Genomic DNA, 23,569 nt, shown 5'->3' with positions numbered 1-23,569 from the left:
TACTTACACTGAGTGACAAAATGGGTTTGTCCTTAAATAATAGTACTATAAACTTGCAGTCAAATGTTATAGCCAGTGAAACAGACTAACAGACTGGATCTAATTTATTATTTATCTGAATGTATGTATTACAAAATAACCAGATTATCTTATTACAAATAAACTTATAAAAAGGTGATATTTTATACAATTGATCAAAGTAAGCCAAACTAGCAGTCCAAACTAAAGTCTAATGCAAAATTAAAATGACAAATGTAGGGCTGTGTAAGTAGTTTCTACTAAAAGTTCTACTGTACTGTAATTCTACTACTGTATATTCAACTTGTAATTTCCAGCAAAATGACTGAATGTGAGAGAGTTTAAAGACAGGAAAGAAAGAGCAGTGAGAGCAGAGATCTCTCAGAATTCTGTAACAGATAGATTGGATTCTGAAAAGGATTTCTGAAAACTTGGATTCTCAAATTAGATAGAGCAGTAGAGATAGAGGGATACAAGATGGAATGGCTTTCAAATTAGATAGAGCGGTAGAGAGAGGGATACAAGATAGAATGGCTTTCAAATTAGATAGAGCAGTAGAGAGAGGGATACAAGATAGAATGGCTTTCAAATTAGATAGAGTTGGGAGAGTGATAGGATAGACAGAATTGCTTATAATGATAGAGAGAGAGAGGATCTTCTGCAGCAGGTCACCTGTAAGACACAAAAGGCCTGGAATTAGTCATATTTCCAACATGCTTGGATTTACCATATTCTTCAGACTATATGGCACACCTAAAATCCTGTCATTATCTCAAAAACATACAATGTGCCTAGCGTATCGATTCTGGTTATGCTTACTGACCTCAAACGGGATTTCTGTGGTACACAGCGCTCAAAATTCTGTCAAATATTTTAGTAATACTTCGGTAAGCTACAAAGCTGCGCTGCTTGATGTATTGTCAGAGCATTATGGCTACCATAGTCAGGACCCTCGTAGAGTAATTCGTACGGTGCTTCAACATAACATTATGGTGTGTGTACAAGGACCTGGCACGTGCTAAGAGACATGCTTAAGAAGCAGATTTCAAACTGATCAACCCATGAAGAGTTTGATGAATTTGTGGATGAGGAATGAACTGAAAAAGTGAGTGTATTGTTCTGTATTTTATGTGTTACAACTGAACAGTGTTGAGAGTTGTTTATGAATGACTTGAATAAAGTTTGACTTATCTGACTGTTTGTTTGGCTTAATCTGCCTTAAAAACAGGCTTGTTTATTGACATTATGCCTTATAATCTCAAAAATACAGTACATGTAGGGCTTTAAATACTAAAGACTTCTACAGTAAATTATTGGAGTGAACAGAATGACAATGTTTAACAAATGATGGTGGAACTGTTATAAGGACATTTTTACGTTCTATTAAAACAATAAACTAAGTCTATAAACTCAAACCAAGACGTGCTGCTACAGTAACTTACTGTAAATATTATATGGTCCAACAAAACCAACACACTGAGGTTACAGCAGACAGTTTCAGGCCACTCTGTATGAATTTTGGCAAAATGAGAAATTTGGAGACAGCTAGTTTCTACACAGCAGTTTCTACATATTTCAGTCACATTTGGGGCATGTTTGATACACAGCAATAAGCACTACACTAAATCTATAATAAACGTATCATAGCTGATATAAAGGCCTAATTAGCAAAATTTAGTATGATGATAATTTCTTTGTAGATCATTTCATGATAAAAAAAAGAACAGAAGTGAGTGCTGTATCTGAGCTGTTGCATGTAAGATCTTTGCTGGAGATTCCCACATTTCTTAAACAAACAAACAAACATGACTTTCAGACACAGTTCATCTTTTGTAAATTAGGGCAGGATTATTTTCAAAAAACAGCCTTGATAAAAATATCAGGCCACTATAAAATGTCTTATGTTTATGTTTTCATCCCACCTATATTTTGCAAGTCATTATGACAAATTACAAAAAGCAGTTTTTAGGCAGTGATTTAAGGGAAGAAGCTTTTGAAATCCACAATGTCCTACCACCAGTGGTCTCAAACTCTGGTCCTTAAGGCCTGGTGTCCAGAAACTTTTCTATGTGTCCCTGTTGCAACACACCTGAATAACATTAGTAGGTCATTAGCAAAACTCTACAGAACGTGACTGCATGCTGAGGTGGTAATTCAGCCATTTGATTCATGTTATAGCAGCTCATGAGTGAATGAACATGACGCAATGAAAGTACTTTTAGAAGGACATTTTTCCAAACACTTAAATTACTTAAATTTGAGTAGTCTTAGGGGATGTCACTTCAGCACACAGTGAAATTCTATCCTCTCACTAATGACCTACAAATGTTATTCAGGTGTTTTGTAACAGGGACGCATGGAAAAGCTTCAGGACACCGGCCCTTGAAGAGTGGAGTTTGAGACCCCTGTCCTATGTGAATATTTAATTGTCCCTAAACTGCTAGTCGTGAGCTGCTCTAATGTGAAACAAACACATATAGTTCTGTAAAGGTTTACAAAGAGATTTCTAAGGATCTGGAGACCCCAGAAAACAGAAACCCTCCCAGACGTTGTAGCTGAACAGGCAAAAACAAGTTGCCTAATAATATCTCGATGATAACCAACAGCTGTGCTGACTAACTGCACTAAACTGAATCATCTATAGTGAGAGAAAAACACCAGCATTAAAGTCAAACATGGTGCTGTTACTGTGATGTCCCAGAGTTCCTTTACTACTTCAGGACCTACATCAACTCATCAGGTCCTGGGCTTAAGTTTAATCACACTTAGGATCTGAAGCACACAAGCAAGTCCAATTGAATGAATGAAACAAAACACATGGTGTAAACGAATCAGTCTGGACTTTAATGAAATTAAGATTCTTGGTATGACTTGAAAACCCTATATTGGGCCTTAATTAAGACTTTTTTCTTTTCTTTTTTTGCCTGTCCTGTTTGGATCTAATTATGACAATTCTGAAATTATAGTGGACCAAAATCAACCAGTGATGTAAACCAGTCATTACCAGTTACTGTAAATGCTTGATGGTAATTGTTGCTATCAGGGCATCCACAGCTGGGTATTAGAGACCAACATGTTTTTACATTAGACCAGGTTGTTCTGGTTCAAAAATGAAATCATCACTTTAAAACTGCTTTTTGTATTTATCCAGGTCATCCTTGTTAGATGATTTGAAACGTGAAAAAAGCATAAACAAAATAAATCTGCAAGGAAGAAAGACCTTTCTCAGCACTGTACCGCAGACAAAACCTTTACTTACCAGACTTGAGACGATCAGATCAGTATCCTAGAGAAAGGAAACAACACATCAGATCACTGTTTAATGACTTAGACTGTTGAACCTCTTCGCACACAATCCAATTTACTGTGACATGAAATAACTAGTAAAATCCTCAATTTCTCCAAGCCTTTATGAACTCACTGTAGTCTGAAGAGGACAAACTTCAGTTACAGAGTCTCACATGGTGATAACATGTGTAATAAAGGCATGCATACTACAGAAGTGCAAAGAAGAGGCACCAATATTTGTTGGTACAGATTATGGCTTTTTAGCTCCATCATTTTCTATCACAAGTCAGTGCTTAATAAAGTGTGGAAAAACCACAACTGTTAGAATCAACGGAAAACCTCACCAGGTTTTAGTTCTGATCTGAATATGTAAATCCTAAAATACATGTAAATTCTGACATGTTATAGTAACAACAGTGGCACACCATTTTGCAATTACAAAAATTATAATAAAAAGTCCTTCCATTGTACCTGTTGGCAGGAATCTTTTTGTATTTTGCAATATTTCCCTTTTATATAAAATTTTAAACACAATGTATCAAGCAAATTATTAAGAAACTGATTTAAACTTATTGTATATAAATTACACACAGGCTTTAACATACACAACATTGCCTACTCACAACTCTGGTTCTCTGAGTTTTTTTATTATTGCTTAAATGTTTAACCTACCACTTCTGTTCACTCAGGCAAAAATACTTCTATAGTGGTCTGACTTTAATACATCAGAATCAGAATCAGAATACTTTATTGATCCCTGGGGGAAATTATCAATACATAAGCAGAATATGAGTGAAGATATAAATCAACAACTGTGGTGCTCTGCTACGTAAATCCACAAACAAACGGAGAACACAAACAACTGTATAAAAACAGTTGTTTGTGTTCAAACATAAAAATCAGACACAAATGGCCTGTTAAACTTCAGGGACAGTCAGAGGTCATGTGTGGGGCCTTTGCTGCTACAAGTTATAAATTCTGACCATTTGATTTTGCCCATCAATAAATGGTAATCTCACAAAAACCAAACTACGTTAGGTAAGTTGCTAAACATGTTACACAGTGACAATGTCATATTACTGCAGTTACAATTGCTGCTTACTTACCAGCAAACGCAAAACCAAAGTTCTGTTTCACTCTGTAACAAAAGAACAAAAATACAGAATCAGACAACTGAAATCAGCATCAGAGTCAATACTGCATCACAATCTGTAGTGAAAAAAAAATCTGTTAAATTCTTTGTTTACAACAGCTTTACTATAAACACCCGATCTTCTCTTTCTGCACCTTATTAAAGATTTCTGTCTTTATTAAGGTGATGTGTCGTTTTATCGATCTGCAATAAGCCACAGAAATTCCTCATTAACGTAAAGCTCTAATACTTTGGTGCTATTACATAACACATCAGATACCACAAGCAAGGATTTGCTCGCACTGCACACTTGATCAAATGATAACATCACAGTTTCAAAGCATGCAACAATCACAAATAATACTTGATACTATAAATGCTTGATGGTAGTTCTTCGTATCAGGGCTTCCACAGCTGGGTATTAGAGACCAGCATGTTCTCACATTAGAACAGATAGCTCTGGTTTGGTTTTCTCTGCTTCATACGTGAAATCATCACTTTAAAATGCTTTTTTGTATTTATTCATATCATCCCTGTTAGATGATTTGAAACATGTGACAAAAAAGCATGAACAAAATAAATCTGCAAGGAAAAAAAAGAATTTTCCCAGCACTGTACCTCAGACAAAATGAACTCACTTTAGTCTAAAGAGGGCAAAATTTAATTGCAGAGTCTCAAATGGCCTTAACATGTGTAATAAAAACAATAATTACTAGAGAAATGCTTTGATAAGCCTTTAAAATTAAAATTAGACATAAATGGCCTATTAAACTTCAGGGACATTTTTAGGGACACTCAGAGATCTAGTAGGGGGGGGGGGGGGGGGGGGGGCTTTACTGCTTATAAATCCTAAATGTGTTTTTGCCCATGAGCAAATGGCAAGATATCACAGAAAGCCAAACTATTGTATATAAATTGCTAAACATGTTACACAATCCCAATTTCATATTGCTTCAGTTACAATCACTGTTTACTTACCAGCAAAGGCAAAACCAAGCTTCTAGTTCACTCTGTGTAACAAAAGACAAAGAACAAAAGTACAGGATCAGAAAACTCAAATTAGCATCAATACTGCATCACTCTCTGTTGTCAAAAAGATTCACTAAACTTCTTTGTTTACTACAGCTGGAATACAAACAACAACTCTCCTCTGTTTTCTTTGGTCTACATCTCATTTAAGATTGCAAAACACTCATACATGAAAAACTGCACGGTGTATATTTTTAAGGCTTTAATATTTGAGGTGGTCTGCATTCAAATTCTACTTCCTAAAATATTACCAACTGCACATAGTATCATTAAATATGCTGTAGTTTTAAAATAAATATCTATGTACCATACTACTAATAATATACTGCCATATTTTATTTATGTGAAGGTGGGCTGTTGTTTATTTCATTAATTTTCCACAAAGTGAGAATTTAAACTGTGCTGCAGATTTAGGTTGGCACAAACAAGCCTTGTTAAACAGTTCTTAAAAATTAAAGTCTACAAATTAGGAGTTCTTAATATTCTTGGGCTATGTCCACATGTACACAGGTACTTTTGAAAATGGAGATTTTTCTATCCGTTTGCACCTTTCGTCCACACTTAAACGGCGTTTTCGGTCACTGAAAAACTAAAAACGCTTGCCAGGATATTTTTGAAAACTCCGTTTTTGCATTTATGTGTGGACAGGGAAACGGAGAAAACGCAGCACCTTTTTTGACGTCACACTGTGCGCCACGTTATTGTTTCAATGAAATGCATTTCTACAATACGGTTACTGTTAATTGTTCTCTCTGCAGTGTTTAAATGCTTACATATACGCACACAGTTACTGTCCCCCCACACATATGACTCTGTTCTGCTTTTATGCCCCATCTTTGTTTGCTATTTCCCACCGAGGCTTCTAGACTTCTGATTGGCCAACATTTCTACACTTTAGGAATATATCGCCACCTGTTGCTTTGGTATGTTCCTAGCAGAGTTTTCCTTCATTTCTGCGTTTATGTGTGGACGGGATTGTTTTTTAAAACGAAAACGTAAAGTCTCAGTTTTCAAAAATACCCGTGTATGTGGGGACATAGCCTATGTTTAATCCTCAGTTTCTCCCCCCCTCCTTTCTCTTAATTAATCCACAAGACCTGGACAAACGTGACTCTTTTTCTCCCGTGTTCGGTCAGAGGCGATAAAATGGCTCCTTTGATCTTGCCGACAGCTGACACTGAATCTAAGATGGCGGTTCGTTAAAATCTTTACAGCATAAAGAATGAGGCCGTTTTAACCAACTGATTTGTGAAGAGAACTAACTGCACCTTATGTAACAGACTGACAAACACACCAAATGTAATTAATAAAACAACACGATAACCGTGGTTCACAGTCAAATTTTCATTTCACACTGGGCTCAAAGGAGCGCTAGGCATTAGCATCGGGTTGTTAGCTCATCAAACACTCCTTTTACATACAAAAATGACAAAGTTTCACTAAGAAAAAGCAACCACTGTGTTACTCTAATATGAGTTATACCTCGGTTGGCTTTATAAATCACTAAAAGAACTCGTTAAATCGCACAAACAGACTATAAACATTTAGGAGAGAAGAGGAGAAGCAGAGCAGCAGCACTCACCCAGAGCGGACTCAGCGAAGTGTGCGGAAAGGCGGATGTCCGGCAGTCAGGTAAAAGATGAGGCGTTCACGGGTAGTAGGAAATTCCAGTATTACACACAATGGGCATTGTAAACATCAAAAATGTAGGTGATTTTAAATATTCTATACAATATTTATTTGCTACAGAAAAAACTCGCAGAACTTTAAATCTATAACTTGAATAAATATTATTAGAAGGCTCTACTCCTGAACACCAACACCAAAGAGCTGAGTTCACCAGACCTGAAAAAAAAACAACAACAACCAGTCCAGGACAGTCAGTCTGCAAAGATGTTTTAAAGACAAATATATATATATATAAACATTATCCATTAAGGATTCCCCTCAAAACAAATGACCATAATTTCCTAACCGTAAGGGCTAGAACGGTCACTGCACCGTTTTGTTCAGAAGAGATGGGGGAATCTTCAAGTGTTGACAATTTATCATTAAAATGTGAATTTTTAGAGATATATGACATGGATGACTTGTTGACTTAGAAGCCACGAATTCCCCAATATGCAAATAGTATGATTAAGCATAAATACTACATTTAGTAGAAATACTATGTTTTAGCACAAATAGTATAAAAAGCAGAAATACTGTAATTTAGCAGAAATACTATATTAGGCACAAATTCTATGAAAAGCAGAAATAGTATGATTTAGCAGAATAGTAATATATAGAAATAGTATGATTAAGCATAAATACTACATTTAGTAGAAATACTATGTTTTAGCACAAATCCTATAAAAAGCAGAAATACTATAATTTAGCAGAAATACTATATTAAAATTAAAAATGCAAAAGACAATAAATGTCCCTAAGGACCTCTGAAGGTTAAACACAAATCCTATAAAAAGCAGAAATACTATATTAGGCACAAACAGTATAAAAAGCAGAAATACTATAATTTAGCAGAAATACTATGTTAGGCACAAATAGTATAAAAAGCAGAAATACAATTATATAGCAGAAATGCTGTATTTAGAAAGAAAAATATAACATAGTAGAAATTGTATGATTTGGCAGAAATACTATATTTAGCACATATACTGTAACATGACAGAAATTCCTCCAATTAGTAGTAATACTTTAACATAACACAAATGTTATGATTTGGCACAAAAATCATGATTTGGCAAAAATACTATGATTTAGCAGAAATACTATTATTGAGCAGAAGTACTAAGATGTAGTAAAAGTACTTTGATTGAACAGAAATACAATTATGGAGGAGTAATACTTTAAAATGGGAGAAATATTGATACACACACACACATACACAGAGCCTAAAGGGAAGAGTATTTGTGCCATGGAGTGTTAACAAGAATGTGAGGTCCATATTATCAAAAGCTGGTAAAATCATAAAAGTTTGCAGAATTGTAATAAATGATGAATATGAATTACTGGTCTGTGACAGTGTATTAATTTGTAGGGAAAAAAAAACATGTTGACCAAGGTGGAATCGAACCCACGATCTTTGGCTTGCAGAGCCGTGTCATTACCAACTGCGCCACTGGGAAAGAGAGCGGCCGCTTTGGAAAAACAGGCTGATGAGGAGTCAGAATTAGATCGCGGTGAGAGGCGAAAAACACCGTTTTTTGGAGTTACAAAACGTTGTGTAACTAAAAAACTAGGTGGACTAGAAGCATAATTCTTCTACTGGCTGAATCAGCGGACTTTGGTGTACTTTGACTGCGATTTTCATTGCTCTCTGTACATCTGTCGCTGAGATATGACGAGAGAGGAAACGGGAGACCTCAGATATGATTGGCTGGCTGGGAGGCCGTGCAGGCTGTGATCTGTATACTTGAATGTCTGAGTCCTCACAGAGGATTGGCTGCCTGGGGACCTGGCAGAAATATATAGAAATAGTATGATTAAGCATAAATTCTATAAAAAGCAGAAATAGTATATTAAGCACAAATCCTATAAAAAGCAGAACTAGTATATTAAGCAGAAATCCTATAAAAAGCAGAACTAGTATATTAAGCAGAAATCCTATAAAAAGCAGAACTAGTATATTAAGCACAAATCCTATAAAAAGCAGAAATAGTACATTAAGCACAAATCCTATAAAAAGCAGAACTAGTATATTAAGCACAAATCCTATAAAAAGCAGAAATACTATAATTTAGCAGAAATACTGTATTTAGCACAAGTACCGAAAAGTACCAGAAATACTATGATTTAGCAGAATAGTAATAACTTATTGAAACACAAATGCACAGAGGGACACACAAACACAGGCTCTAATCCAGTCAACCAGTCTAACTATATTCAATTTAAATCCTACAATGACATGCTGCAAAATAAGGGCAGGGTCCTCTCTCTCCCACTAAACACACACACACACACACACACACACACACACACACACACACACACACACACACACAGAGGGAGAGAGCTGCCAAATTTAAATCCACCAATCAGAGTGGCTGTTTACGTTTTCCCGCCAAAACAGGTGCATCTTTTTACACACGCAGCAGCACAGAGAGGCACAGGATTATTGCAGCCTATTTCTCATAGTGAGTACTCCCCTCAAACAAATGACCATAATTTCATAACCGTAGGGGCTAGAGCGGTCATTCTTACACTGTTTTGTTCAGAAGAGATGGGGGAATCTTCCAGTGTTAACAGTTTATCATTAAAATGTGAATTTTTAGAGATATATGACATGGATGACTTGTTGACTTAGAAGCCACGAATTCCCCAATATGCAAATATGAATGCCTGAGACCACATATATGATTGGCTGGCTGGGAAGCCGTGCAGGCCCTGATTTGTGGATTTGAATTCCTCAGCCCTCAGATATGATTGGCTGGCTTAGAAGCCATGAAGGCCCCAATATGCAAATTTGAATGCCTCAGGACACATATATGATTGGCTGGGAAGCCGTGCAGGCCTTGATTTGAAAATTTGAATTTCTCAGTCCTCACAGAGGATTGGCTGCCTGGGGACCTGGCAGAAATATATAGAAATACTATGATTAAGCATAAATACTACATTTAGTAGAAATACTATGTTTTAGCACAAATACTATAAAAAGCAGAAATACTATAATTTAGCAGAAATACTATATTAAGCACAAATCCTATAAAAAGCAGAAATAGGATGATTAAGCATAAACACTACATTTAGTAGAAATACTATGTTTGAGCAAAAGTACTATAAAAAGCAGAAATACTATATTAGGCACAAATCCCATAAAAAGCAGAAATAGTATGATTAAGCATAAATACTACATTTAGTAGAAATACTATGTTTTAGCACAAATAGTATAAAAAGCAGAAATATTGTAATTTAGCAGAAATACTATACTATATTAGGCACAAATCTTATAAAATAGCAGAAATAGTATTATTTAGCACAATAGTAATAAGTTAAACAGAAAAATTGGAAAAGCAAAATGGACAGCTGAAAAAATGCTGAACATGCTGAGGGTCCCTCAAATATACTTGTTAAATGAAAAAATCAGCAAAAAAATGCACAGGGAGAGAGAAGTAAGTTTCTAGGTCAGCCTGGGAGCTGCTGAATTTGAATCCACCAATCAGAGAGCCTGTGTACTTTTTCCCGCCAAAACATGTGCCTCTTTTTACACACGCAGCACAGAGAGGCACAGGATTATTGCAGCCTATTTCTCATAGTGAGGACTCCCCTCAAACAAATGACCATAATTTCCAAACCGTAGGGGCTAGAGCGGTCATTCTTACACCGTTTTGTTCAGAAGAGATGGGGGAATCTTCCAGTGTTTACAATTTATCATTAAAATATGAATTATTAAAGATATTTGACTTGTAATGCACCATAACTGAGTAGAGCGAAGCAAAAACTGCCTTGACTTGCCCTCAAACAACGCTTTCTAACTCGAAATCTATTTGGAGTATCGATATCATTCTTTCACCGTAAGAGACAGCAGGCTTTGGTGAACAATCATGGAAATTTTCAGGTCTCTGTGGAAATCCAACAAAAAGTTATGACGAGAGAAAAAAGTGGTTCATTTCCACAGTTTGAAATCTGAAGAAATCTGAGCGAAGGACGAATTTCCTACCCTCAAACAAGTCCAACTCATTTCAGAACGGTAATAGGTGAGAAAGAAATTCTTGAATTGTGAGCGTCAGGGGTGTCTGAAGATATTCGGGGACAAGCCTCATGTCTTAACTTTGCTTCGTTAAGGAGATATGACGATTCGAATATGCCTCTCATTACAGAAATCCAGCGGTGATTTTGAACAAGCTCTCCATTCACTTTATATGGAGAGTTTTCTGACCTTGTGTTAGTCTGAGGAGATTTGCAAAAATTCTATAAATCCCACAACAATGATGGTGACATTTTCTGAAAGCCAGCAAAAATACCTACGTTTTGATGTATAATTTGTGGAAGTTGAGTGAAAATTGAGCAAGTAGCAGGAAGTTGTTCGGACATGAAGTGAAAATTGCAAAACCTTCAGTGGCACACTGGAAGCCAAGAGCATAGCAACCATAACAACACATGTATTTTGTGAAAAATCACAATTTTGCAACTCAAAACTTTAAGAGGCATAAAAGTAAAACAGTAAAAGATTTGAAAAAGCTGAATCATACCTGAATAGCCCAATAATTTGTGAACATTTTAAAATTTGAATGGTTGTTCTAGGTGAAAATATGAGGAAGTAGTTAAGTTTCAAAAACAAGCAAATTTTAGCAGAATTGCTGAAGTTTCCCATTCATTTCAATGGGACAAATTAAAGGAAAAAAGCTTAATATTTTAAAAAGTATAATAGTTAAAAATAGCAAAAGTCATAGCGCACATTAGCAGAAGAAGCAGAATAGTTTAAAATTTGAACGGTGAAAATCGGCTGAAAATTGTGGAAGTAGTTAAGTGCCAAAAAGTGTACGGAAGCAACTAGAATAAAGTATAAAGAACTAGAAAAATTTGCATTTCCTGCGAAAATGCAGTGTGGATGCTTAAAGCTGAAGCTGTCTGCAAAAAGTAGCTGAAAAAGCTGAAAAGTTGCAGAAATTGTAAAAACTTTGCAGAAGCAAAAGAAGTTTGCTAAAATGTAATAACTTAGCAGAACTGCAATCACTTAGAGGAAACTGTAAAGCTGAAGCTGTCTGCTGAAAATAGTTGAAAATAGCTGAAGAAGCTGAAGAAATCAAAGTCAGTGTTTAAAAAGTTGCTGAAATTTTAATAACTTTGCAGAACAATATCAAGTTAAGAAAAATATAATAACTTAGCAGAAATGCAATAATTTAGAATAACATAACTTAACATAACATAACAAACAAAAGTAGTGTAACCTAGCAGGAATAATATAATTTAGTAGAAAATTAAAAACTTGGCAGAAATATTACAACTTATCAGAACTGCTAGAAATTTGCAGAAATGTAATAATTAGGCAAAACTGTCAACAGATAACAGCTGAAAATGCTGAAGTAACCTCAAAGTTACTTGTTTAACTGTGAAAAATTACCAAAAACATTAGAAAAGGAAGAAAACGTGCCGGCAGATAAACTAATGTGGAACAAAACCAAGGTAAAATTGCGAGTTTGCACAGCTGGTGAAATCTAAAAATGGCAAAAAAACATAACAAAGGCAAGACCCACACAAACAACATTTAGGTAATAAATGCACAAGATGCTGCGGTCAGAGATTAAAACACCCAAAAATAATGTTATTGAAATGCCAAAAAGTGGCAGAAAGTTTAGAAAGTAGAAAACCAGTAGTAGAAAAGTAGAACATTCAAATATTTTTAGAAACATATGATACAAAATATTTACTCAGTTGTTTCCAATGATTACAATAATGGCATAAAGAAATAAAAATACCATTTGGGACAAACAGAAAAATATTAATAGAAAATGCAAATCAAATTGATCTAAAATCTATACAAACAATTGAAGCATCTGTTGGAATTGTGAACATATCCTTGTTTGCCATGTTTATGTTTATGGCCCTAAGATGCGCAGACACATGATAGGCTATTAACTGCAAAAATATACACATATATAGCAAGTGAGAGACAAAAATATATCCTCTGATTTGCTGGAGTTTTGTGTAAATACCATTTGGCAAGGATAAACAACATGTTCCTATGCCACATTAAAATTTTCATAAGCTTAATTTTTTCAATTAGTTTACAGTTTCCTGATTTGATGATAAATATGGTACCAATCTACAAAATACTGTCAAAATGAAGTCCACATTGTGATATATTTGAGGTGTGGAGAGTCACACAGCTGAACAATCGATTTGCATATTTAAAGAAACAAGGATCAAATAAAGAACATCGTTGTGGAATAAATTACAGTGAAAAATAATCACTGCTTTGCGTTAGAGAGTGACTTATGATGAGGTATTAATTGGCTTAACTTTACCTCTAACAGCTTTTCACATAGTGCTGTGACCAGGGTGAAATCCATCATAAAGTAACTGTAAACAGTAGAACCATTAGCATGAATGTTATGGTTCTACTCTGATCAAAACTCAAGTCAGCTGTTTGACCTGATATAAAATGATAAAGAGGAACACATATAAATGACCTTTATGAACTTTTCAAAATGACTTTATATGTCTGACCCATTATCTATATATATTACAGCAGCGGTCCCCAACCCCCGGGCCTCGGACCGGTACCGGTCCGTGAGTCGTTTGGTACCGGGCCGCGAGAGATGAGGCTCAGGTGTGAAATGTATCGTTTTCAGGGTTTTTATCGGTTTTCAGCGTTATTTTGTTATCGTTTTTATCGTTAACTCGGTTTTCCTGGGTCTTTTGACGTGTGTTATGAATAAATTTTCTTTTTTTCGGTACCGGTACTAGTTTTATTTTGTTATATTTATCCGCGACACCTTAAAGGCCGGTCCATGAAAAATATTGTCGGGCATAAACCGGTCCATGGCGCAAAAAAGTTTGGGGACCGCTGTATTAGAGCAGATGTGGAAAACCACTGTTAGACCTACTCTATACTAATGTAGTTACTGACACCCCATACTAAGGCAGGATTCATACAAACACACATTATTTATTCTCTTAAACACTTTCTTTTTTCACATTTTGAGATTGTGTAATTTCTAAAAAGAATACATGTAATGGTTCAATAGATATAGTTATTTAAATGTCCATAATAATCACATGATCATTTTTGTACATCCTACAATCCAGGATTTAGAGCTGTGTGTCTGTATGAATTCAGCTTGCTATACTTATAGACTTAGATATATTAATCCACTATTTACCCAAACAAGTTACATTGTTTGGGTAAATAGATTGGGTTTGTTCTACAAAATAATTATTCAACAATAAAAAAAACACAAAAAAAATCTGCACATTAATCCAGAGTTCAGTTTCATGTCTGATATTGTTTGTTAAATCTGGTGACACAAACACAGTCAATAATTCATTGCTAGCGTGACATGTGGTCCTTTTTGCCTTTGACCAATGATATGCTGGTTACTTGGACCAGTTTAGTATTTGCTGTCACAGAGGAATGTTAACCATAAATCCAAAAGACAAAACTGAAAAAAAATATGTTAATTGCAAACATGTTTTTGCTTAGTAAAAGGATTGAAATTACATGGAAACTGTCACCTTAAAGCCTCATTGTAAATATCATCACAAACAGATGTTTTCCACACAGTTAACAAAGCTCCACCACATCCGATCACTGCACATAAATCTAAAAGAAAACAAAAACAAATAAAAAAAATAAAATTAACACAAGGGAAGACTTTTGACTTAATAACTACGCTTAAAATAAGTGTTACCTTTGAATATTTGTGGGAAAAATCTGATGCTACCCCAAGAATACAAAGCCACACTGGAAACGATGACAGGCTTGCAGCCCTCTGTCTTCCTGGAGTCAGGTGCCTGATCAGTAGCAGTGAGTTGACAGAAGTCGGTGTCTGTAAGAGTGGCCAAACACTGATACTCTGTCCACTTGAGTAGAGTCTAAGAAGCTGGAATGCAGGCACACTGGATGAGCTTGTTCTAAAAAATACAGAAAAAGGAACATTTTATTTGTGTTAAGGCCTAAAAACTACAAATAAGTTATGCAATGAACAATGTTGAAATACCTTATAGGTGCTGCAGGCCACATAACCAGAATCCAGAGCAATCTCACACTCACATGATGGTGAGGAAAGACATGAGCTCTGCAATGAGGTTTGAATGTCTCAGTTGGGACACTGAAGAACTCAGAAGACAGCAATACCTGCACAGAGAGACAGAGTAGAAAAAGCATAGATTTGTAATCCATAATGTGAATTAAAACTCAAAAAGTGTCAACAAGTATAATCATTTGAGTGTGGAATTATTTATGCACTAAACAGGATTTTAATTAATTAATTGAATTAAAAACACTGACATTTTTTATCAAAGATAAAGAATCATACCTCTCTCTGCTCTGAGGATCACTGAGCATCTCTGACAGGAAATACAGTTTCCTCAGTAGGAGTCATCATTCATGGTCTCAGAGGTGTGTAGTGTGGCAGCATCATGATGGTCTCCAGATCAGGCAGGAGGTCAGGTGATGGGTGTGTCATCTTCTCCATTGAAGACATACTGGTATGGCAGTTCATAAAACAGCAGTCTCTGTGTGGCATGTAGTTATCTGTGCAGTCCAGCACTGATGGATCAGGTTTGGCTCAGCAGTTCATGAAGATGGTGTTAAGATGTTGTTGTTTCAGCTGAGGATGGTGAAGTTTGAAGGTTTTCCCACAAAGGAAACAGGACTGTGTGTGCCCTGTCTGAAAAAAATACATCTACAAAACATAAAGTGCTTTTAACACCACCCACCCCCCCTCCCCACCCACCCATCTCAGCCCCCAAGTGTCTATATAATGCTGGTATGGGGTGTCAGTTACTAAATCTAATTAGTGCGTCAGAAAGCGGGGGCTACACCTAAAGCCCCCGCTTTCTGATGTCTTTGTTTATTAGCAGCTTTTTCCAGCTGCTCAGAGAATTCTGACTTGGCCTTTATCCACCCAAACCCAAACCCACCCGGATAAAGTTCAAGTCAGAAAATTGATGCAGAAACTTTCCATGTACTTCTAAATCAGTTTTTATACAAATTCTGTAAGCTGTGAAAATGTTTTTCTCTACATAATGTATAATTATAGACATCTCTGGTAGCCTAAAGATAGTTTAAAACTTTTAACATTTTTTACCTGTAAAACATGATAAGCAAAACCTCATTCATCCAAAAAACATTTGATTCTACAAAATTTACTATAATCAAGAAAATATAATTGTCTGTATTTATTCATGTGACCCATAATAAATACCTGCATTTATCTGTGATTTATTTATTTACTATTTCATATTTGAAAGCATCTTGGAGGGGAAGATCTCGTTTGTTGAGATACATACGTCAGAGTAAAAAAAGTATCAAAAAAGGAGATGACAATTAACATCCCTGAAAAAATGTATAAGTAGATTTAGTCATTTAAAACATGAGAATAAAAAATAAATTATGTCCGTTTAATGCAGTATATTTCAGATCTGAGGTGCATGATAACAGAAAGCAGATCTCCCGGCTCTGCATGAAGTACAGCCATGATTTGGTGACATGATTAATAACATTGCAATAAGAAAGGGTCTTCTTACAGACAGAGTAGGGAAGACAATTTTTTCCAATGAAAAATCTTTTTCATACTCTACAATCAGTAAACTCTGTAACAAACATGATCTGTAATTGTTTCAAAACTCACCAGACGACTTCATGATTGGCTCGAGGACAGGACACAAAACACAGGGTTGTGGTAACTGTAGTATGATCTCAGAACACCGGAATGGAGACATTGATCTGGCTGAGAAATAAAAATGAGGTCAAGCAGGGTGTTCTTGTCTGTAGTGGCAGAAGTGATCAGCTGTGAATACCCTCTCGACTGAAACTGCTCCAGAATCTGTTTTCTTCCACTCTGCAAGCGGTTCTCATTAAAATCTCCACACACAATGATTGGGTGACAGTCCATTATTTCAAGGGAATCTAAAAGACTTACCAGGTTTTGCATGAATGGTGTCAAACTGTAGTCAGGGGGTCTGTACACAACAGCAATGAGTGCAGGGAATGGAGCCTGAACCTTCAACACTAAAAACTCAAGATCAGTGACATTATGCAGATACTGTTTTACCTGAACCTGAAAATGATTCCTCAAATACACAACAACTCCACCACCACTTCTGCTGGCCATGTGAGGAAAGTTTGTGTAGGACACATGTCTGTTGCGTTTGAACATGGTGTAGCCATCCAAATGAAGACTGTCTGCAACAAAGGAGCCTTGGAGGTGAGACTCTGTGAGACACAAAACATCTGCTAAACACATTTCATGATGACTCTTGATGTCACTGATGTGAGATGGCAAACCCTCCGTATTGTGATGGATCAGTGTAAGAGTGTCAAGTCTGCTGGCTGTTTCTCTGACCTGAAGAAGAGGCATCATTTCCTCAACGCTGGCTTGTCTCATGGTTTGGAGTGCTGCAGTTACCTCGGGATTGGAGTAAATCTTTTTCTCATCCAAGTCCTGCAAATAGAGTCCACTGAGAGACGTCACCCTGCTGAGAGCAACATAAGCCATACCTGGTTCAAAAATGTTCTTCATTGAAACTACAGCTGTCTGTGTTGTAAGACCCTGAGTTTTGTGAATTGTGCAGGCAAATGCTAGCTTTACAGGAAACTGTCTGCGTACCGCTCCTTTAAACTTCAGACTCTCCTCTGCTCTCTCAATGTAAACCAGATCATCAGATGCTGCATTAGCACTGCGGTTGTGTCTCATAGGCTGCCGGTTGTCCATTCTGAGCCCCAGTTTGATTATGTGTCCATCATTTTCAGATCTCACCACCTTTACCAGTATACCAAAAGCACCGTTGACTAAACCGTTTAGTGTGTCCAAGTTTCTGGTCAGCATGACTCGAGCTCCTTCAGCAACATTCAGAGTGTCAGGTAAATCATTTCTCCCACCTGTAAATGGTTTGTCTCTTCGTTCCATTCTGCCTGTACGTTTATCCTTCTGGAAATCGTCTGCAGTGATGATTATGATGTTTGAATGAAGCTTCTTCAGGGTATCTGTGTTATGGGATTCCACATTCTTGTTGGTGGCATAAATGTGTAAGACCTCAGTTGGACATTCTTCTGGTGCAGTCACAGCCTGTGACAACAAATCTCTGTCGCACTGAGAAAGCTCATCCGTCTTTTCTTTCACTCTAATCCTGTTCAGCATCTCTGCAAAGGCCACATCATCTTTCTGACGCATGATCTCGGTTAGAGTGATCATCTGAAAATGTTCCTGCCATAGGTCAATCTGTTCTGGATCGTAAACGCAGAGAGGTTTAGACTGTCGCACTGGTGGCAGCTGGTAAAAATCTCCAACAGCTAAAACTGACATTCCACCAAAAGGTCTCTGAGTGCCTTTGATTTGTTTCAGTCTTGCATCCACATAGGCAAAAAGGGGTTTTGAAACCATTGAAATCTCATCAATAACAATAATTTCTGCATTCATCAGCTCAGATCTGACTTCATCCAGTTGGTTACCAAGTCCTTGAATGGGTGGTTTCAGACTCCTGGGTAGTTTCAGTAGAGAATGTAATGTAGAGCCATTGATAGAAAAAGCTGCTGTACCGGTAAATGAAGTCAGTAAAACAGTTGGATTTGATATGTCAGCTTCTTCTGCATTAGCAGGCAGTCTGCTCAGGATCTTTGATGCTTCAGAGTGAATACATTTAATCAGATGTGACTTTCCAGTTCCTGCACCACCGTTGATATAGAAGAAAAATGGATCTGGGTTCAAACCACAAACTCGCTGAATACACCAGTCTCTTATAGTATAGAACACGCAGGCCTGCTTCTGGTTCAGATTCTGATACATTACACGTACCACGGCTGGATCTACTGCAGGTTGTTCTCTGATGGCTCTGATCTCTGTTACAGCATCAGACTGACGACTGTAGTCGGGAACATTCTCCTGTTCGTTCTCATCATCAGAATGTCTCTCAGGAAGATTCTCATCACATTGCAGCCTCACAACTTCAGATTCAGGAGCAAGATTACACCATTCATCGATCACAACATCCCTATTTTGTTCAAACTCTTCCAGTGCACTCTCAATATCCTCAGAGTTCTTCTCATACTTGTCTTTATTTCTTTTCACAATCCGTTTCACAGACTCACTGTGGTCTGAACATGGAAGTCGCACAAAACCCGAGTTGTAGAAGGACTGATAGGTTTGGAAACATTGTGGTTTCAGTTCCTGCTCTGATCTGTGTGGAAGGTAAAGTCTCAACAGTCGACCATAATATTGCTCAGGATCTTTTTCCTGTGAACAGTGGTAATACCTGATTATAGCTGGTTTATCATTCTTTCGCCTTTGTACAAATCCAAGCTGGTTTAGAAGAGGAAGCACATCTTTTCCTTCATTTGGACCACTCACCAACCGGCACAGGGCAGCAAAATCAGCCAGCGACATTTCCTCATATTCTGGGGTCTCAGGTCTGCATTTGTATTTATCACTCAAACTTGTCATCCAAATATTACAGCTGTCATGTGTTGTGCTTTCCAGGAAGCTCATGGGCCGACTCATTTTTACTGGGTTATCATCTGTTGGTACAAATACAACACTGCGGGAACATTTTTTCATTTTTAGGCCACAGACTCGAGTCACACACTCCTGTGCGCTGATCTCTCTCTTTTTTGAGTAAGCCTGCATCACAGCTCTCATTTCATCACATTCATTGACGGTGTTCTTATCAGAGTTATCGATAACTGTCTTCAGGTATTCAGAGAGGCCAGATTCTTTCTTTGTTATATATTTACAGAGGTATTCTACACATGAATAGGCATTCAAAATGAATGAGACATCTAAATTAGAGTTCCAGGCTTCAAGCAGATCTGGGTTGTAATTGTTGATCCAACAGTCCTTTGGGTCACGTTTCAGAATCAGAGCTGTTTTCTTGTTTATGTTCTGGAGGCATTGTTCATACTCATTCATTGTCAAGTTGCATCGTGACAGAATCTGCTCTATGGTGAGGGAAGCAGCTTCAGGTTCCTTCAGCAGGTTCAACAAAGGTCTGAGTTTGGCTTTTGCAGCTTCAGTGTCTGAATCCTCATCCTGTCTCACAATCATTGTTCTTGTGGATGGTGGTTTTGGAAACCCAAATCTACAACCAGAGTTCACACTCTTAAAGCATGTCTTTGTGTGGTTCTTGCTGTGCTTTTGTAGTTCAGAGACTTTTTTGTGCAGTTCAGGTTGTTTTTCTGGATCAGGGAGTTGAGCTGAGATGTATCTGTCCACAAAGTCACAGACAGTTTGGTCATCATCCACATCTGCTTCTACCTTTTCTCGAATCCACAGCAACATGTGTATATGCGGACTACCTCTGTGCTGGAACTCAACTCTGTAAAAGTAATCAATGATCTCACCAAGGGGCTGTGCAGGAGAAAAAAGCAAATCTCTGAACAAAGCCTCAACACGCTTATCAAACATCCGCATGGTGGTTACTGGATTTGATCTTAGAATTTCACACTTTTCTGACCAGTCCAGGGCTTCAAAATCAACCTCTTCACCTTGCTGTCTCTTTATTGCTTGAATCACTTCAGGCCATCTCATCTCAGCAGCAGAGAAAGTGACAAAGAACTGAGGTGTTCCTATTTGACGAATCATACTGAATAAATCTTTGGTAGTTTTCTGCCAGTAAGCTGGAGTTCCTCTGAGTGGCTGCATAAATCTGATTGCATCTTTATTTCTTACCAGCTTCTCTACTTCTGTCTTACTTTGTAACATTCCCGATGTGATTTTGCGTCCATCTTTGGTCATAGTTTTACCTTTCCTTAGCTGTATTGTCATGCTGGAATTAGCCAAATGTATTTCAGTGACAAACTGTGAGAAAAACAGGTAATTTGTGTCTTTAGCAAATCTTGCATCAATGTTGAAAAGCCTTGACTTGAAGTAAGCACTTGGTGTGAGTTTAAGAAGTCTCTTTTCATCCAGTGTATTCTGACCGGTAGGAAACTGCACAGGAAATGCCATGGCTTCCAAATGAGGAGTTCTGAAGAAGCTAACAGGATTGTTTCTTTCTGCAGGAGCCACACAATATGTGTTATCAGTGAAACAGAGAATCTCTTCTGAAATGTCTACAGGCTGCAGACAACTTTCTAGAGCAAAACCTCCATTGTTCAAATCACTTTCTGGTTCATCTGGATTTTGTTCCTCTGGTTGTTCATCACAGGATTGCATATTAATAGCTTGGTCACTTTCAGACTCACTTTCGCACAAAAGGGCATCTTTTTCATAGTTGTCAATTTCCATTAAATCTGCTTCATCATAATCATCACTTCCCATGCTGGCTTCATCACTGCTGTCATCATCAGGTAACGTTGGATCACAAAGCAATGCATCATCTCTGATAATAATATCTGTGTACTGTGGATGAATTTGTTTGAGTTTACGCAGGGCTTGAATGAGTTTAGACCAGGTGACAGTCTGGAACAGCTGATGGCCTTTGTAGCACAGTCGTCTTTTCAGCTTTATCCTCATGATCTGTGATTGGCTTCTGATCCTCGGTAAACTGTCAACTGTTTGTTGGACTTCAGATGGTACACACACCACATTACCACGTATGAGTCTCTGTCTGCCCTTTGGAAGTGGAATAATCTTAGCAAATGGTATGCATTTGGCAATCAGATGTCTCTCCAGAATGTTGAGATCGCACAGTTCAGCTGGAATATCCTGCAGTTCTAAACCGTTGACAGCAGCAAGTCTTGGCATGCGTCCACTTTTGAGGGAACTGTGACACGTGTGACAGATATACTCCTTTTTTCTCTCAACAGGAAAGCTGCAGTGATCATGACATGCTTCGTCACACACATGAACAAATTTACCAGTTAGACACTGCTGAGCTACAATTTGGTGTTTTGAGTAATTTTCTCTTTTGCAGATTTTCACCTGATTAGGAAAAGAAGCTTTTAGACAAACAGTACAAACATAAGATGGTGCTGACTTAATGTTGGATCTGAAACGAGATATGGCCTCATTCATTAAAGTGTTCTCTGGATGACACTGTAAACTGTCAGCTGGTCGATGCATCTGACGATATTTTCTTTTTATTTTCATTGCACATCTGATATTATGCATCTGTCTAAAAGAAATACTGTTCCAATATTTTACTCTCATTCGTTCTCTCATATTGTCCTTGTGTTGCTGCTGAAATTGTCTCTCTTCTCCATAACGTTTAGTGATGTAACATTTTTTTTTCTGTCTAAATTCTACACTTTCTTTATATAGGTTAGAAACATATGACCTCATGTAAGCTTTATGTTTCTCTCTGAATCCAGCACAAGTTCTGTAATTTCTTCTTATACGTTCCTTCTGCTGTTCTTTGAATATAGGAGATTGTCTATAAGATTCTTTATATGTTTTTCTCATACGTTCCTTCTGCTTTTCTCGAAAAATGGGAGATTCTCTATATGTTCTTGTTATACGTTCCTTCTGCTTTTCTCGAAAAATGGGAGATTCTCTATATGTTCTTGTTATACGTTCCTTCTGCTTTTCTCTGAATGAAGAATCTTCTTTATACATCCTTATGACACGTTCTCTTTTTCTCTCTCTAATTTTAGCACTATCTCTATAGATTTTTCTAAAATGTTCTCTCTGTTTCTCTCTATATGTAGCATTGAGTTTACACAGATTATTTTTGTACACACTCTTCTTCTGTCTGTGATCAGGATCATGAGACTTTCTGCTAGAATCTTTTTTCTTTGCCTTAAAGCTTTCATCAAAAGCGTACATCTGTCTTTCTTTCTTTTTCTGATTTTCCCTTCTCTGTGGTAGTTTTTCTTGGACCAACAGTCGTCTCCTAATCTTTCTCCTTTGCTGTTTATTATGCTTCAACAGTTTATGTGAGAGTTCATCTGTTGTCATAGTTAAACAGGAGGCAGTGTTTAAATCATTCAGAGGAACAGAATCTTTTGTTACCTGAGTGTCTCTTACAGAAGATGCAGAGGTTTCTATTTCTAAATAATCAGAATTGTTCAGCTCAGCAGCTGGCTCATTTGAATAATCCACTCTGGATGACATCACTTCAGTAGCTAAAGTGTCGGCCACAGTTTTCTGTGTTTTCTCAGTGGATTTGGGGGTTTCAAATTTAGGTTCATTTAAAGCTGGTGCTGGAACAGTTGTAGCTGTTTGTCTGTTTTCATCAGCATTTCTTTGGTCAGCAACGTTTTCACTGTGGAACTCAACAGGCTGTAGCTCATAGGTACAGGTTGGTGCGATGCTACACATTCGGTACAAACGTTTGATCCTGTCAATCATGTCGTTAAGACGTGTGAATTTTAACATAACTGCAGTTCCACCACTTACACTTAGCGACAATGGCATTCCTGTAGACTTACGTGGGTGAGGATCAAAATATGCGTATTCACCTGAAGTCAGCCTGGAAACTGCAATGGCGGTTCCTCCCATGACTAGCAAAGCATAGCAAATGTCTGAAGCCAAACACTGTAGTCCCTGTTCAAGGCTCGGA

The 23,569-nt window shown here is 37.2% G+C and overlaps 1 protein-coding gene and 1 long non-coding RNA gene across 9 annotated transcripts; both read right to left on the bottom strand.

The window, feature by feature from the left end:
- Nucleotides 1-98: 98 nt before the first annotated feature.
- Nucleotides 99-9,033, bottom strand: LOC146578685 (uncharacterized). The gene is made up of 5 exons (XR_014891537.1): nucleotides 7,050-9,033; nucleotides 5,417-5,448; nucleotides 4,413-4,444; nucleotides 3,278-3,304; nucleotides 99-690 (listed from the first exon to the last, which is right to left on the bottom strand). It is a non-coding gene; the product is annotated as an uncharacterized LOC146578685 (long non-coding RNA).
- Nucleotides 9,034-14,455: 5,422 nt separating this feature from the next.
- Nucleotides 14,456-21,725, bottom strand: LOC146578684 (uncharacterized). Of its 8 annotated transcripts, XM_085268807.1 has the most exons (6): nucleotides 17,188-21,725; nucleotides 17,056-17,095; nucleotides 16,765-16,783; nucleotides 15,448-15,741; nucleotides 15,130-15,266; nucleotides 14,456-15,043 (listed from the first exon to the last, which is right to left on the bottom strand). In XM_085268807.1, the coding sequence occupies exons 1-2, from the start codon at nucleotides 21,580-21,582 to the stop codon at nucleotides 17,087-17,089; spliced, it is 4,404 nt and encodes a 1,467-aa protein (XP_085124933.1). In that variant the 5' UTR covers nucleotides 21,583-21,725; the 3' UTR covers nucleotides 14,456-15,043; nucleotides 15,130-15,266; nucleotides 15,448-15,741; nucleotides 16,765-16,783; nucleotides 17,056-17,086. The 8 variants fall into 8 exon arrangements, with proteins under 8 accessions (XP_085124933.1, XP_085124932.1, XP_085124931.1 ...); XM_085268806.1 differs by having other exon boundaries at nucleotides 17,056-21,725; XM_085268812.1 differs by lacking the exons at nucleotides 14,456-15,043; nucleotides 15,130-15,266; nucleotides 15,448-15,741 and having other exon boundaries at nucleotides 16,774-16,783; nucleotides 17,188-17,318; nucleotides 17,479-21,725.
- Nucleotides 21,726-23,569: the final 1,844 nt, after the last annotated feature.

Source organism: Mchenga conophoros, linkage group LG3 (genome assembly GCF_057382185.1).
Source record: "Mchenga conophoros isolate Kocher_MC1m ecotype Shallow Benthic linkage group LG3, M_conophoros_male_GT1.1, whole genome shotgun sequence".
Taxonomy (NCBI): domain Eukaryota; kingdom Metazoa; phylum Chordata; class Actinopteri; order Cichliformes; family Cichlidae; genus Mchenga; species Mchenga conophoros.
Note: the sequence above shows the minus strand (reverse complement) of the source record. Positions and strands in the feature narration are given on the sequence as shown.

Excerpts from the sequence above, each read along its gene's own strand:
- LOC146578684 (XM_085268805.1), bottom strand. The coding sequence starts at position 21,582 with ATGAGGATAAAGCTGAAAAGACGACTGTGCTACAAAGGCCATCAGCTG. Across the intron at positions 16,975-17,055 it reads CACCATTCATGCAAAACCTG|AGTGGAAGAAAACAGATTCT; the intron begins GTAAGTCTTTTA and ends AACCGCTTGCAG.